Source organism: Etheostoma cragini, chromosome 16, assembly GCF_013103735.1.
Source record: "Etheostoma cragini isolate CJK2018 chromosome 16, CSU_Ecrag_1.0, whole genome shotgun sequence".
Lineage (NCBI taxonomy): Eukaryota > Metazoa > Chordata > Actinopteri > Perciformes > Percidae > Etheostoma > Etheostoma cragini.
In genome coordinates this window covers 1,850,098-1,866,981 of record NC_048422.1, presented here as the reverse complement: position 1 = coordinate 1,866,981, position 16,884 = coordinate 1,850,098, and the positions used below count along the sequence as shown (strand labels likewise).

General features: G+C 38.3%; 1 protein-coding gene across 6 annotated transcripts in view; it reads right to left on the bottom strand.

Moving 5' to 3' along the window:
* Positions 1-4,693: 4,693 nt before the first annotated feature.
* The window catches only part of rab27b (RAB27B, member RAS oncogene family), a 48,026-nt gene continuing 35,835 nt past the window's right edge, over positions 4,694-16,884 (bottom strand). For 3 of the 6 annotated variants that reach the window (XM_034895763.1, XM_034895761.1, XM_034895760.1), the window contains 5 exons: positions 15,101-15,269; positions 11,482-11,570; positions 9,392-9,495; positions 9,091-9,214; positions 4,694-6,617 (listed from right to left, as the gene is read on the bottom strand). In XM_034895763.1, coding sequence (XP_034751654.1) covers positions 6,431-6,617; positions 9,091-9,214; positions 9,392-9,495; positions 11,482-11,570; positions 15,101-15,253 — 657 coding nt within the window. In that variant the 5' untranslated portion in view covers positions 15,254-15,269 and the 3' untranslated portion in view covers positions 4,694-6,430. Of the gene's footprint in view, positions 6,618-9,090; positions 9,215-9,391; positions 9,496-11,481; positions 11,571-15,100; positions 15,274-16,884 lie in introns of all 6 variants that reach the window. The other 3 variants (XM_034895765.1, XM_034895759.1, XM_034895764.1) reach the window with 2 other exon arrangements.

The following is a 16,884-nucleotide window of genomic DNA, read 5'->3' as shown; positions in this document are numbered from 1 at the left end:
TTTTCCGATGGACTTTACTATGACTTTTTCGATGTACTATCCTTTGAATTTTTCCGATGTACTATACTATGACTTTTTCCGATGTACTATCCTATGACTTTTTTTTACATACTATCCTATTACTTTTTCCATGTACTATACTATGACTGTTTTTCGATGTACTATCCTATGATTTTTTTGACATTTTTCGATGTACTATACTATGACTTTTTTATATGTACTATACTTTGACTTTTTTTTATGTACTATACTATGACTTTTTTCGATGTACTATACTTTGACTCTTTTTATATGTACTGTACTATACTTTGACTCTTTTTATATGTACTATACTATGAATTTTTTTCGATGCACTATACTATGACTTTTTTAGTTTTTTCGATGTACTATACTATGACTTTTTCCGATGTACTATACTATGATTATTTTTCAATGTACTATACTAATACTCTTTTTCGTTGTACTATCCAATGACTTTTTTCAAAGTACTATACTATCACTTTTTTGACTTTTTTCGATGTACTTTTTAAATAATTTGAAAAGCCTTTTTTCTGATCTCTATCTACTCTTTTGGATAAAAAGAGAAACACAGGGCAAAACAAACAGAGGTTTATTTGCAGCTTTGACATCAGAAACATTAAACGCATCGCAGGTCATTTCATTCTCATTGTGTCCAACATGCTGACAGTGCAACAAACCCAACAAACACACAGGCATTGATACACGCAGTGGGAACTGAAGACACGTGTACAGACTGCAGGCATCAGAGACAATTCATACACAAAGGATTTCCAAAAATAAAAACTCTTAGAGGTACTTGTATTGATAAGTTTTGATATATCGGTCACAAAAAACATCATTACGTCTGGTCTCTTTTCCCTCTGCTTTGTAATCTATAATCAATAATCCATGAAAAATATTCAATAGCTCACAATCTTTACAGAGGATCAGACAGAAGAGTTAATAACAGGCACAACATGACTCTCATAACAGTGTACACTTTCAAAGTGAATTTAAAAAAAACATTTAATGGAGGAGATAATGCAAGAAAAACACGATTGACAGATAAGACAAATGTATAAAACGTATTCAAATTTAAATTAAACTGGAGAAAGTTTTTAAGCAGCCGAGGAAGTGAGGAAGAGAAGGGAGAGGATTCTGATTGGCTAAAGTGGGCTTGAGCTTAATTTCCCATTTTTTTATGGGATTAATAAATATTCGTCTATCAATCCACATTGCCACCTACAGGTTTGGCATGTTCTTGAAGGCATATATACATGGGTACGTGTAAATTACCCTGAAAAATACCGTGCTGTCATAATGATTTGAGAGAAAACTTCAGTATGTATGCTTGCCTTCTATTTCTCACAATGCAAAGCGCTGTAATGGTCACAACAATGAGTCATTACTTCCTTTTTCCAAAACCGGAACTGGCTAAGCCTGGCCCAGCATATGTCACATAAATCAAATTCAATTTTATACTAACTAACATGGAACAGCATGCATTTGTTGGTATATGCAGTTTTGAACAAAGCCAAAGTCTCAAATAACAAGAAAACCACCATTACCGTTGATGTTTTTTGTGCTAATTTTGCTTTGGATCGGCAATGATTGACAGAAAAATAATTGCCACATATTTTGACAATCAACAAATCATGAGTTATTTTTCATGCAAAAATGGCAGAAAATGCCCTCTCAAATATATAATATGATTTCCCGTTTTATATCACATTAAATTTCATTTATTGGGGTTTTGGACAATAGAATACATTGAAAGAAATAACCTATGACTACGAGAAATGGATGGACATTTTTGTCACTATGTTTCATATTTTATAGAACAAATGATTAATCTAGAAAATAATCGGCAGATTAAAGGTCCGGGTAAATGTCAAGGATTTGTGTGTCGGGTTTGCTTTCCAAATTAATTCATTAAAATGAATGAATTACTTACTTAGCAGTCATCTTCGTCTCTCAGGAGTTGGTGGTGACCAAATCAGAGCTAAAACGAGATTAAATTTAGACTCATTGCACTCAAATTTCAATAAGCTGCTTCTTTAAGTGTTTCGGAATATATAACCTGTACGTTATAAGAGGAATCGGGGGGGCAGTAGCTCAATCTGTAGGGAGTTGGCTTGGGAACCGGAGGGTCGCTGGTTCAAGTCCCCATGCGGACCAAAGTATGGTGGGGGACTGGTAGCTGGAGAGATGCCAGTTTACCTCCTGGGCAAGTTGCTCTTGAGCAAGGCACTGAACCCTCAACTGCTCTGGGTGCCCTTCCATAGGTAGCCCCCCCCCCACTCTGACATCTCTCCATTTAGTACATGTATAGGTAGTGAGCATGCGTTTGTAATTCAGGCCTGTGTGTGATAAAGTGTAAATTGTAATTTCCCCTTGTGGGACTTATAAAGGAACATTATTATTTTAGAACAAATGCTGTAATAGTATTTTTTGGGGACTTTCAAGCAATTATGCTGCTGAGTAACTGTGAGAGAATGTTACGTGAGCCCGCTCCTTTTATCTTTATAGTCAGAAAATTATTATTCCGATAAACTACAATCAAACAGCCGTGAGTGTTAAATATGGCACAGAGATCAGCTGTTGGCAAGCAACTTGTTTGGCATCCAAACAAAATAAACAATTCTTGCTATTTCTGAAGGCATTTTTTTAAAGGAGTGAACAGCAGAATGAGGTTTGAGTTTGTCCGTTTCTTTTTTTTTGGCACACTGGTAGTAAAAACATAGGTGAAGATAGGCTGAAGCCAAAGTGCTTAACCTGGGACTTTAGTTTTTATGGATCCAGCAAGCACATATTACTGCTAAAAAAGCAATTCAATAATCAAAAAGTGAAATTCTAAATGTTATGTCTATTCAAAATGACCACACTTTCCGTGTACCTACCATAACTGCGGACCCATTTGGCAGCCCCTGATCTCAGTACACTTTAAAAAACCAACTGCAGTAATACTACGACCATGCAGCTGTGTGAAACCTCCCTTTGGCTCACTGAAGGACAAGCTAAAAAAGGTAATTTCTGTTGCAACTCAACTTAACTGAAGATTTGTAATGAAGTAAGGCAGATCAAGGTGTTACTTGACTTAAGGAAAACTGCTGAGTTGCACTGATAAGAGATCATCTCGGCCTCCAAGATGATTTTTTTTGTTTAATTTTTACAGTTTAAAGACCGATTTTTTTTCCCTTAGGTCAAGCATTGCGTCATGGTACAAAACATGACGATGTCTAAACTAAACTCTGTGGAATTTAGTTTAAATATGCTGCGATTTCATAAGGTTCTCTAGATACTAACGGCCATGTGGTCTGGCATGCAATGAAGAAAATATAGTGTTAAGCAAAAAAAAAAAAAAAAACATTGGTCCACAGTAACTCAAGGGATTGAACCAAAAAAGTCAAAGCAAAGACAAATGGTTTGAATTAACTTCCACTGTACTTCCTATAGTTTATAATAAGATTATTTCCTTCATGTTAGACACACATTTTGATGAGGAATTCGTAATCTGCAGGTTTATTCAACAAGCGAGCTGAGGATCACTATTGCAATGAAAAAACATTATTTTCTCTTGATGGACATGAAAATAGAAAAGAAAGAAGTGTGAGATGTAAAGGATAGAACAAAAAATATCAAAGCAGAAATAATAATGTTTTCCATTTATTTGAATATAAATAATTGGTCACTTTAAATTCTAACAACATTGGCCATGGATGGGGCCATAAAGCGATATTTCACTTTGTTGGATTTTCTGTTTCGGCCAACATGAAAACTCAGCTCCCCTGAAAAGCCGACTCCCCCAACTGCCGTTTGCCATTTTTTATTTTCCATTTTCAGAGAAGTCTATTCTCATGATAATGATGCTTATTAGATTAAAGTAACCTCTCCACTCATAAGGTCATTTCACTTTTGATTGCTGCGTATCCTATATTGACTTACATGCCACGTTTGTTCCATCTGTAAAATGGCCACCATCTTTCTTAGCAGCTGATACTTTTAGCTGATTATCTCCCACAGAGATTAAAGTATTATGTCACAGTGGAATAACGCTTGAAAAAGCCAAGACAGTGTGTCAGTTTGGAACAAGCTGTCTATGCTGGTCTAGGACAGTCTGTTAATGATAGACAGTTATGGAGGCTTTTTTCTCTCCTTCATGTTTCTTCATGTATGTTTCATAGTGGACCCCAAATCTGTCTGCCACCATCATGGAGATTTAATGGAGAGTTAGAAGAGTATAACCAACCTGCCCGCTAACAGAGAGAGAGAGAGCTAAAGCAGTTTTTAACCCTCGGGTTGTCTTCCCGTCAACCTGCAAATTTTTGGTTTTCCAAAACCTTTTTTATCAACGTTTTGGTTGTCTTTTTTGCTCCTTTTGTGTCTTCCCCCCCCATTTTTTGGGTCACTTTTTCTACTTTTTCTGAGCCTTGTGAAATGTTTGTGTTTTTTTCCCCCCCAATAAAAAAAAAGAAATAACAGAAATCTACATTTGTCACCTTTTTGACATTTTCGTCACTTTGTTCGGCATTTTTTTTTCTTCAAATTTTCCGATTTCTTTTTTTTTTTTACATTTGTTCACATTTTATTTTTACTCTCTTTACTTTACTATTTTACTCCAAATGCTATGAAATTGACAAAAAACATCAATTTCATAGCATCACATGAAAGTAGTTAACTGATTATTTATTAAACTTGTGAGGAGCGTTGTTGGGAACCCTCCACGTTACATTTTTGGATAATTTGTTGGAAATAAAAACTAGTTCCTGATATAGAATCTTTTTTGAAAAGGGGTCAAATTTGACCCGAAGACAACAGGAGGGTTAAAATGAACAGTTGGAAGTGGGGCTGGGAAACAAAAAAGATGCAGTATATATACCAAGCAAATTATGCAATGTTATTAATGCTATGTGGAACTATCCAATAATTGTTCTAATAAATCATATGGCAGTCTGTCCTGTAAGAATGGACAAAGAAAAGCAAGGTAGGTTACGTTAACGTCTTGTTTTGGTATCAAAAGTCAGATAGAAAGGAGACATTTGAGAACACTTCAAATATTGGCACAGAAAGCAACAACTCAACGGCAACAACCTAGTTATTAGTAAGCTAGTCTTGATAAAAAGATGTTGGTAGTGTGGCAATAATTATACAAAAATATGCTATATTGGTTAATACTAGCACGACACTTGTAGCTACTGCTAAAACTGATGAACCTACAGTATGTAAACCAGTTTGTGGCTAGCTAGCTAGCTACATTAGCTGCTAATCAAATGTGTAAACAGGAAGCCTGTGAGGGTTAGTTGAGCCTGTCGTATCAACATTTCTTCCAAGGTTTTTTTTTTGAATTACTGCCAACAGAAATGTTTAATTCATCAAGGGTGTTGATCCAATATATGAATATATAATACTGCTTTACATAATCATCACTAGCGACTAGAATAAAGCACTAGAATAAAGCACAACACTCTACTCGGACCACTTTGGTTATGAAAAATAACGTAGGATCTGTTGGAGCTATTTACCCTCCTCCGCTTTGTGTCGTGGGTATCTATGTCGGGTATTTACTGTTACTAATATGAAGTTTGATATAGGCCCAATAATAAACTGCACAGCTCATTGCGGATTGAGCTGTCATTACATATCCTATAATTAGCCATAAAAGCTAACAAGCGGACATTTGGTGTCTAAGACCTCCACCGGGGCACATTAGCCAACTACTGTGTATTAAATACGATTTGGTGCATTATTGGCAAACGTCTCGCATCTGTGAATGAGTCAAAACGGCTTGAAACACGGAAAAATGACGATACATGGCTGATACAGGTACAGCATTGAAAACAGTGTGAATCTAGGGGGCCAAACTGGTTACAGTGGCTCACCCTGGTCCAGGAGGAAAAGTGTAAGGAGAGGACCGGGACTTAATGTACACAGGCACACAGCTGTTAAACTCTTAAAGTCCAGATCAGGTGGTCATCATCACGCGATAAACACGCCTAAACAGGAGGCACATTCTGTCAAGGAGTTTAAAACATCTCCTTTTGCCTGTGTAGATCCATTAAAATCATTCAACCCAACTGCGAGGAGACAAATCGGAAGCGCGCAGGGCTTAATTCCCAGGCTGCGTGTTTTAAACCGATACGTCATGTGTCTGACAGCGGTGAAACTGTCCCCTCCTGTTTTCATTTGCTCCTAAACAGAGCTGAAAGGCAGACAGGCTGAGACTGTCTTACCTCGAACATCCACTAGATGGGGACAGGGTTGTTTGATTGCCCTCTGACAGACACTTTGGGAGGGGAAAGAAGAATAAAGGGGGGAAGAGATGAAGACACATGCAATCAAAGATGACGGAGAAGGTGAAAGAAGGAGGGAATGTTGCGAGTAGAAGGGACAGACGGACAGTGGAGCGCTGACTGGTCGTTTCCTTCCTCATCTAGCATGCGCATTTCTTCTCGTTGGGCTGCGTGTCAGCCAGCTTGGTCGTCCCGTTCCCATTGGCTGGCTCCGCGGGCGGTTTGTCCACGCACTGCTCCATCCTCTTCATGACCAGGTCCAGCAGAGTTATGACCGCCTTGTCGACCTCGGCTCCGGTCGCCGCACTCGTCTCAAAGTACGGGATCCTGTGGCCAACAAGAACACGAGTACTTTTAGGACCATTCGTTTTTGATTGATTTCAAATGGTTATATGTAAGCCCACAGGGGATTTTATATATTTTTTATTTTATTTTCTTTAACCCTTATGTTATCTTCCCATCAAAAATCAACACTTTTATTGACACGTTCTTGTCCATTTTTTCAATGTTTGTCACTTTTTGTGACGTTTAACACTACGTAACACTAACTTTTTAACTGAAGTTTTACAGTTTTTTGGGGAATTTATGGTCAATAAACCTCATTTATAGGAAATTCTACCTAATGTTTGAGTTAGAAATTAGGAATTATTTAGACTAAAATTAAAGGAATGGATGTTGATGATATTCACAGACTGGAATATGTCAACTTTTACTCACTACTATTTCAAAAACACTTCAATTTGTTTTCAAATGCTATAAAATAAGACTTGAATGAATGAATTGAATGAATTTGTACTTGCCAAAGAGCGTTGGGTGAAATCAATCATGTTATTTTGGGGAATTAAAAAGAACATTGATATAGAGAAAGGGGTCAATTTGACCCGAGGACAACATGAGGGTTAAAACAATAACACAAACTTGAACACAATAGCATTATATATTTTTAATTTGTAAGTGTGATTTAAATAATGCTTGCACAAATGGAAAATATGGATACATTGTTTATATTGCATTCTAATTATGAAATTGAAATCATGTCTTTTTTTATTTAATATGGTAATAGAACGCCCATACAGGTATGTTAATGATAATTGGATTATTATTGCAGTTTAACATTAACTCAAACCACACATACATACAGTATGTGGGAATTAGAATTCTTCTGTGGAATAATATTTTCAAGTTTAAATTGGCTTCCATAGGTTTCAGTTCATTTCCATTTAAATCATCTTGTAGGGACTTAATGCAGATAGAGTGTTCCCAACAGCCACTAAGGGTCATTTAGGTGTATTAGTTGCTTATGGAGTATGGTGGGGGTCAGAACAGGTTTCTTGGTGTAAACAGAATACACACTGCACAGAAACTATATGAAAGCAGTATCTAAATGACATAGCTTAACCCCAGATCTTTAATTCCAAAGATCTGAGTCCTATTTTTTGCCATGAACACATTGTAAGTGTTTTTCCAAATATGATTTTAACCTTACACTTTAATACATGCACCAAGACAGCAAGACCCCACGGTTTGATTAATCTGCTCAGTCAGTTTAGTCATTTCTCCGCATAGATTTCAAACTGAAAATCAATATTTCAGTTGGTGGAAGGGACTGTTCCCGACATGTTTCCGCCACCTAAACATTTTAAGTGATCCAACCTTCAGGACACTTATGATGTGTTTGGTTGTGTCTGCATTACAAAGGTTGCTGTCAGACAGTCCAATGAGTCCACTGAGATTCTTTGGTAACTGCATCAGTACGTGATGGTAACATAACTTTGATACTTAACTTATTTTAAAGGTGCTATAGTAGGATTGCAAAGATCCAGGACATGGCCACAAAATTTGAACATCAACAGCTTCTCAGTCCCTCCCCCCTTTCTGCTCATGCAGTTAGACCCTGATTGGTGCATCTGAACAGGGAGCGGTGGATTTTTGCAAACTGCACTACAGGATGTAGGGGGTGCCAGAGGAGCCGGATTTCGAACATAGGGTCAGTTTCAGCAAATATGACAGAAAGCTACTTTTCTAAGTTTTACCTGCTGCAGCTTACCTACTGAAGTTGACTCACCGAGGTCACAGTACAGTACACTGGAATACATTTAATTTAAACCATCTATAAACTGATGGATTGTTTGTAAAATTATCAATTTTTATGATAAATTGTATGAGATAGTAAAATATTAAAAACCCTTACAGTTCACAGCATCATAAGTGTTCAAAAGATTTGCTAATTTTCTGTTAGACAACACTTTGGGCTTAAAACTTATAACAGTCTATTGATTTAATATAAATGAATATTGATACCAAGACTTCATTGGTGGTGTTTTTTATGTATTGTCATATTTTGAAATAGACAGACATGTACTGTTTCATGGATGTGGATATTAGACCTAAGCTATCAAGTAGTATGCAAGTATGTAATCTACTCCATTTTACTGTGAATGTCACATTTCATTTACAGAATCTGACATTTACACTGTACCCTAAGTCCCCAAACATTTGGAATTTCTCCAGAGTTTAAGACAGAGTTTATTTCTTCCTGGAACTGAATTGTGTTGCCAGGCAACATCAGACCATGGTCTGGTGGCTAGCTGGAATGACAACACTAACTTTTGTGCTAGGGCCCCAATGAAACACACTTGATAAAATAGTGAAAATATCAGTTATCTTAAACATTTTGGCCATGGGAAGCTGGTAATTATTGGTTATCGTGTCAGCTGAAATAAATCCATACCGCACGTACCTAATCCTTACTCCAAATTAAACACATGGACCAAATACTGTACGAGGAAAACAAACCTACCCATATTTATCAGCCAGCTCCTTGGCCTGTTTCTCCTGAACCTCCCGCTGGTCGGCCAGATCCGCCTTGTTTCCTATCAACACTATATCTGGATTCTCACAGTAGGCGTTGGCTTGTAGCTGGCCTGGAAATGAATTCAAATACACAACAGCAAAAAAATGAGATTACATGTAAAACAGAAGTCTTTGCACAGCTGTAGGTATGCAACAGGTGTTGGGCAGAATATTGACTAAAGGAGAGAAAATGGTTTTGCTGTAAACTAATGGTTTATGTTCATAAAGAAAATGTAATGTTAACATACTCATCCAGTTTCTGACATTGAGGAAGCTCTGCTGGCTGGTGAGATCGAACATCAGCAGGAACCCCATGGCGTCCCTGAAGAACGCCGTTGTCAGGCTGCGGAACCTAGAACACACACAAAGAAATGAACGCCACAGCTGAGATCTGTCAGAGCTGAGGTGTCTGAGGCTACAGGAAAAAAAGTGAACTGAAAAAAATAAACTAAAAAATATTTTTCTAACGGTTTTGAAGTTTGTCTTGGTGGTGATTCAGCATGAAGACATTAAAGCCAGAAACAATGGTATGTTACATTTTTTGTCATTTTTTATGTTTAAAGATCCTCTCCAGACATATTTTTGAGACATACGTGTAAGATACACACACACACACACACACGTATATACAGTGAGGAAAATAAGTATTTGAACACCCTGCTTTTTGCAAGTTCTCCCACTTAGATATCATGGAGGGTCTGAAATTATCATCGTAGGTGCATGTCCACTGTGAGAGACATAATCTAAATAAAAAAGAAATCCAGAAACCAAAATGTAAATTTTTGTAACTATTTATTTGTATGATACAGTAGCAAATAAGTATTTGAACACCTAGCTAGAATTTTGACCCCCAAAGACCTGTTAGTCTGCCTTCAAAATGTTCACCTCCACTCCATTTATTATCCTAAATTAGATGCAGCTGTTTGAGGTCGTTAGCTGTATAAAGACACCTGTCCACCCCATACAATCAGTAAGAATCCAACTACTGACATGGCCAAGACCAAAGAGCTGTCCAAAGACACTAGAGACTAAATTGTACACCTCCACAAGGCTGGACAAGGCTACGGGGAAATTGTCAAGAAGCTTGGCAAAATACTTTTTCAGCTGTATCATACAAATAAATAGTTTAAAAAATCATACATTGTGATTATTGGATTTTTTTAGTTTTAGACCTACGATGACAATGTCTGACCCCCCCATGATTTCTAAGTGGGAGAACTTGCAAAAAAGCAGGGTGTTCAAATACTTATTTTCCTCACTGTATATATATATATATATATATATATATATATATATATATATATATATATAAGCAAAGATATTAGGGTGTTTCCTCAGTAAACAGTCTGGGCGAACTGATTACACAGGTCAGGTGGAACAATGACTGGGTTAGAGGTTCATGACTATCATCTTATGAGAACATGTTCCGTTACACTGAGCTGAAAAAATGAAGTTAGAATTATGTAACTAACAATGACTCATCGTGCAGTGAGTCATCATCAGCCCTTTATAAACAGATTCAAAAGAACGAGGCCAGTTTCAATTAAAGAACACACACTCACGCATGTATGATTGACACCCAAGGACACTCATAAAGATACTGTTCTGTTTTCTCCCTCGAAATATTCAGCGTGATTATACATGCTCGATTTCAGCTATGATCTTTATCCTTTTAAAGCCATAGTGCGTAGTTTATGTCGCCCCCCTGAGGAATTGTAAGTAATGATAACAACACTGTCAGCGCATCCAAATGAAACAGCCTTCCGTGATCACGCACCGCCCCCCACCCCTCCTCCACGCAGTTGCAAATAGCTGAGAAGTACACAGGGGATTTAAAAAAAACATGGACTCTTCAGAAGAGTTTATAATTTTCACTCGTGTTGCCAGACACCACAATCTTCTGAACATACTGAGAGATACAGAGAGAGATGTAGTCTTATATAGCTTTGTAGCAACTCATTTAACAATGGCTTGAATGAAATAGACGTTAATGAATATCAAAAAGATAGGCACCAAAGCTTTAATCTTTGACCTAACTGTCGACTGCAGTGACTACTACCTGGTAACAATTAATACACATTAAATCATGTTGATTGTAAGTTAGACTGAAATTGATACATTCAAGTTTATAACCGCCAGACACACACTCACTATCACTAATATTACCCATATTCATATTACATATTTTTTTCCAAAATAAAATCAAATCATAATTGGACAATTGTGAGCAGATTTTGGACAAGTGGACTCAGTATAGAGAGACATGCGTAACCAAAACTGTATACCGGAACTGTCCTGGTGGAAGAAAAGCGGCAGTCTGTTGGGACAGACAGCTTACCTCTCCTGTCCAGCTGTGTCCCAGAGCTGAAGGTGAACCTTGAAGGTTTTCCCCGTGGCTGCCCCATTGGGGTTGGACGCTGTGTACACCTGAGGAAAAAGGAACACTAGTTTAGTATTGATCCATCGGATACAATTAATGTGTAGTGATCTGTTGTTCCAAATACAGGCTCCAGAATGCATCGTATCGGCATTGTAATTTGTTTGAACTAAAAGGGCCTGATACAGTGGCAACTTGGTGTAAAAAATATATATATATATATTTGAAAGGAAATGTGTAGGATTCCCAATTACAAAGGGGCAGCTACAGACATTCACTACTGCCTCTAGTTGCAGACGACATTCCCTCAAAAACGTAATTAAAGTGCAAAAAAGACACAACCACCTATTCATTTTAATAACACCTGCGTTGCTGACACAAAGGCATGACCTTCACTTAACTTTATCTGGCAACACACTATGTTGACAGATCAAATATGTGCTGAAAATTCTCTTTTCTAAACTTTGTTTGTGGAAAAACGGCATACTTTGTGGGTAGCAAACGCTGACTAGCCAGCAGGAGCAGAGAATCAGTGTGCACACTGCAGCCTAAGCGCACTTCACCTATTCAGAATGAATGGAAAGGAACTTTTTTTGTCCACTTGCCACTGTGGTAGGTGGATTCCAACATCCGACAGCTGCTTAATAGAGTCCCACTGTTGTTGTTTTGGCTGGTGAGTGAAGCGAATCTAGCAGCATATGCATATTTATCCCGCATTTGGCTCGTGGCTGGTGTTTATTTCCAACCATGGGCTTCACCCATGACACATTGAGGATCGATTGGCCGCATTTTTTACATTATATCAAAATCTGATCACAGATAATCAAAGACACAAGGTGAATGCCAGGTGTGAACAGGGCCTAACTGGGATCTGGACGTTGATCCTGACTCTGTAATTATGATGAACTCCTGTGTGCTGCAGCTTGATGGGTTGATGGTTGTGTCTCTGCAGGAAGCCTTTGGCATCATTCACACCTCTCCCTCTCCCAGATGAGACACTCTCTTTTTAAAGATGCTTTCACACCCATCCCACTCAGAGCAATTAGATCAACTCTGCAGGGCTTTTAGTTCCGTTTTCAAGGTGATAAATGAGTCATTTATAGTGGAATGTGTGGGGCAGTTTGCTCGAAGGTTGCTGGATTTGGACATTGAGTTTGGGCACAAATGCCACAGCTGCCCATTTTTCCATACCTTTCTTTGCTGAATATAATTAAGTTTTTGGTAAAATTAAAGTTTTGTTTTTATCATTAAATGAAATGATTTTATTATTATATTTAGTATTATTTGGCTTTTTTTCCCCCCATACCGGTGCTAAAACGATACTTTTAAAATGGTGCCGGTGCGTAAACGAAGCCTGAACAAAAATATATATGATATATTTAAAATGTATATAATATAAAATATTAAAAAGGAGCACAAAAAGACAGTTGGCGACATTATAGAACGCCTTGATGTAATAACAATAACTTATAATAGGACTTCTTTCACCAGTAAATGGCTGGTAAACAACAAAAACAAGCACCATGATCTTTACAAAAAAATCTCGCACCCATATTTGGAACTGAAATTTGAATTTCTTATCCGGTCTCGTTACTACTGTTTATGTCGGAACCGGTGTCCTATTGGCATTGCGTGTCGGTACCCAGCACTAGTGTCTTCTCATAAACAGCTGCACAGAAATAATAAAATAATACATATAAAGCTAACAACATCAGGTATTCCATCAATGATTAAGTGAACGCACTCTGCAAAAGTCCCACTGACTATTTGGTGACTGTCAAAATCCAAGTTTAATACCCAGCCCACATTAAAAAAAAGCAATTCATGGTATCTTAATTTACATTCAATGAGATGTTTGTGGTCTTTTAAAAGCTGAATAATCCACCATGTCCCTTGTAAGATTTTTTTTTTTCCCGGCACTGCCGGTAGTCGGACTCAAATGACCGATCTGATTGGTGGAGTGCTAACCCGGAAATGACAAGCAGGGTGAGCGCGTCACTTCACAATATTACTCATAACTTTATTTCGGAACTTATTTGTTTTGGTTTCTTTGTAGGTATGGATTACTTGGTTACCAACATCTGGTTTCATGTCAATAGAACCTTCGGCCTATTAATAGTACTGTTAATGACAAATAGAATCAAGGGTACTCATTTGGGAAAAAACCAGAAGTGGTCAGTACACGTGAGTACTGGCCCAAGCCAATAACAAACAAACTACTTTGTTGTTTAGTTTGAAGGATTTGTCGGTTTTGATATTTGAAAGACATATCGGAGCATTGCCCTTCTGTAACAATCATAACGGACAGTGAAAAAGATCTAAACCGATGCATCAGAACCAGAGACAAGACCTGGCGACTCCATCACTTGGGCTGGGTTCGGAAAATCAATTTTCCGATTAAATAAAGATCTTCATCGGAATGACCTGATATTGATTCATAAAATTCTGAGAGGCTCCATTTTAAAGCTAGACTTGAGGCATTGATATCATACGAAACTATTTGATCTAGGGAATCCATGTCATGATAAATAACGCTCCAAAGCTAAATTTGGGCAAGGGAAAAACTGTTCATTTTACACTTTACAGCAATAGTTCTCTGAGAATCTCTTCCATTTCCAGGAAAAAGGAGTATTGTAACTGAAATATCCCTAATAGAATTCAATCAAATTGAACCGCCAATCAAATCGTATTGGGACATTGTGAATCGGAATCAAATTGATTCAGATAATCAGTAGTGATACCCATGTCATACATCATCCCCAATGCAACTCGGATGTTATTTTGGGGGTGTTATGCTACTGGCGGCTAATGTAGCCACGAGGCGCTAGCATGCAGCAGAGATAAGGAGCTACAGAGGAATGGGGGGCCCACTACTTGCAAAAGAAATCTCAAAACGGGTCAAAAATATATGAGAAGGAATATATACGTTTCTATTTCATTTGGGGAATTTTCTCTACCTTTTTCTTTTTAATGGATGCTTTCACTTCCATAGTTCTCAGGCCAGAAAACGTTGGGAATCATTGGTCTAACCAGGAATTGTTCACAACAGTATCGCTGGTGGAGGCAAATAAATAAATGATACGTGTAGGATGATTTCCTTTATTTGTCAAAGTAATAATATGATTATCTTGTTAGAAACTTGCTCGCTAACCTAAGCCATCTTTTATCTCCCTGTACATGTTAATGTACTGACTGAGACTCGGCTGTGGGACAAAAGCAGCAGAAAATCCGTTCTGACCCAGTGTCAGTTCTTTGATAAGTGAAGCCCAATGAAAATGTCTGGGCAAATGCCTCTGTAACTATGGTAACTAAGCCTGCATTAACAGTGTGTAAGGTGAGCGTGGGATACTGGTAAAACTGACGTCTGGTTGAGATGAATCTTAAGAGGAAGTAGCCTTTATTCAAAACTAGAGGCAGAAATATGGGAAACCGGACGTCCACATAGCTCAGTTGGTAGAGCCGAAAATGCCCCAAAAATAATCTTCAAAAAAGTAATATCTGAAAGCTGACAGAAGCGTGCATATGCATACATTTCCCTGCTTTTGTTCTTAAAACCTGAGCAACATGACATGGAACTCACCACTCTCTTTTCCCTGAAGTCGATGCCGACTGTGGTGATGAACTTGGGGTTGAACTTGTTGTCCGTGTAGCGGTACAAGAAGGTGGTCTTCCCCACGCCAGAGTCCCCCAGGGCAAGGAGCTTTATAAGGTAGTCATAATCCCCATCAGTCATAGTGATCCCCGGAAAAAAACCTGTGGAAACAGACAGAGAGGCGCGTTAACGTCCAGTTAAAGATATCACTAACTCTGGCATTAGGGGTGTAAACACAAAAATAAAAAAATAAATAAGTGTGAGAAGTTAAAACAAGCCGATGAAAAGGGAGCGTACACGGCAACAGGAAGGAGACGGTGTGTGCTGTGATTTCAGACCGTTGAGTTATGGACGTGTGGTCAGAGGGTTGCGCTGACCAGAACATGGCTTTCTGGGAAAATGGTGTGTGTGTGTGTTTGTGTGTGTTCGTGTTTGCATGCATGCACGCTGGCATGCATACACAAACACACACACAAACACGCACACACACAAACACACACACAAACACACAGAGACACAAACACACAAACACGCACACACAAACACGCACACACAGACACACGCACAGACGAACACTTAGAACACACAAACACACACACACACACACACACACACACACACAAAAACGCACGAACACACACACAAACACACATGGCTTCCGCTCTGCCGCTCCTCGGACTAGGAATGCCCCCCTTGACCATCTCAGGGCACAATTGAATGAATTGTGTGATGGATTCTAAACATTTGGAATGTATGCTATTATTTAAGTAATTTTTAGTTGGGTTGTATTATTGGAGAAAGTTTCAAACCCGCTGATCTAGTGAGTTGTAGTCTGGTGTCAGTTTGCCCGATGGCTAAATGTGGTATATTAAGAAAGAGGATCCCAAGACTCTACAGGAATTTACCCAGCTGAGAGGAAGCACATAGAGCACTCTCCTTTATTACAGCGAGGCCAGTGACTAACCAGGATCTCCTCACAACGGCCTCACCGTACGTCAGACAGTACAGTGACGATCAGAGTGACACTGTTCACCAACCTACCAGAAGCAAAGATAGTACTACGGTTTATTTAATCAGCGCTCATTCATTACATTTGTACAAATAGCTATTTCTAGATATCTAGAATAGAAAGAGCAGCAGTGCATACAAGTGCAGACAGATGTTACAACTTTTACGACCTGAACTACGTAAAGCCAGCCCAAATAGAGCTTAAGTAAGTAAGTAAGTAAGTAAGTAACACTTTATTAATGTACATAAATATAACACTTAAAAAAAAAAAAAAAAACAGTTACAAAGTGCCTTACACACATGCACAATACATATGAAGAAATAAATAAGAATAAACATGAATTACAAAATACAAATCAGGTTTAACCCTTGTGTTGTGCTTCAAGTCTCCTGCGTTCAATTGGATTTTTCCCGCTATGGTGGCCTTGGCGTCTGGGGTCCTGAGACCCGTCCTGCACTCAAACGCGTACACCACTACCCTCATCTAGTCCTCCGGGGTCCCTAGGACCGGATGAACGAGGCGGGATTGTGGTGGAACACACGTAAAAATAAACAAGGGTCAGTTGACTAATGATGTTGATTAAATGAAAAAAGGCCTCGGGGACCCCCAAAACACAAGGCCAGGCTAACAATACAATATGGAAATAAAATAAACAAGTCTCAGCATAAAGGGCTGGTGGCACTTTACACAAAGGCTAATGTTTAAAGACAGGTTTTCATAAAGACTCTGAAAACAGTCCAGAGACTCAGCAGACCTGACAGAC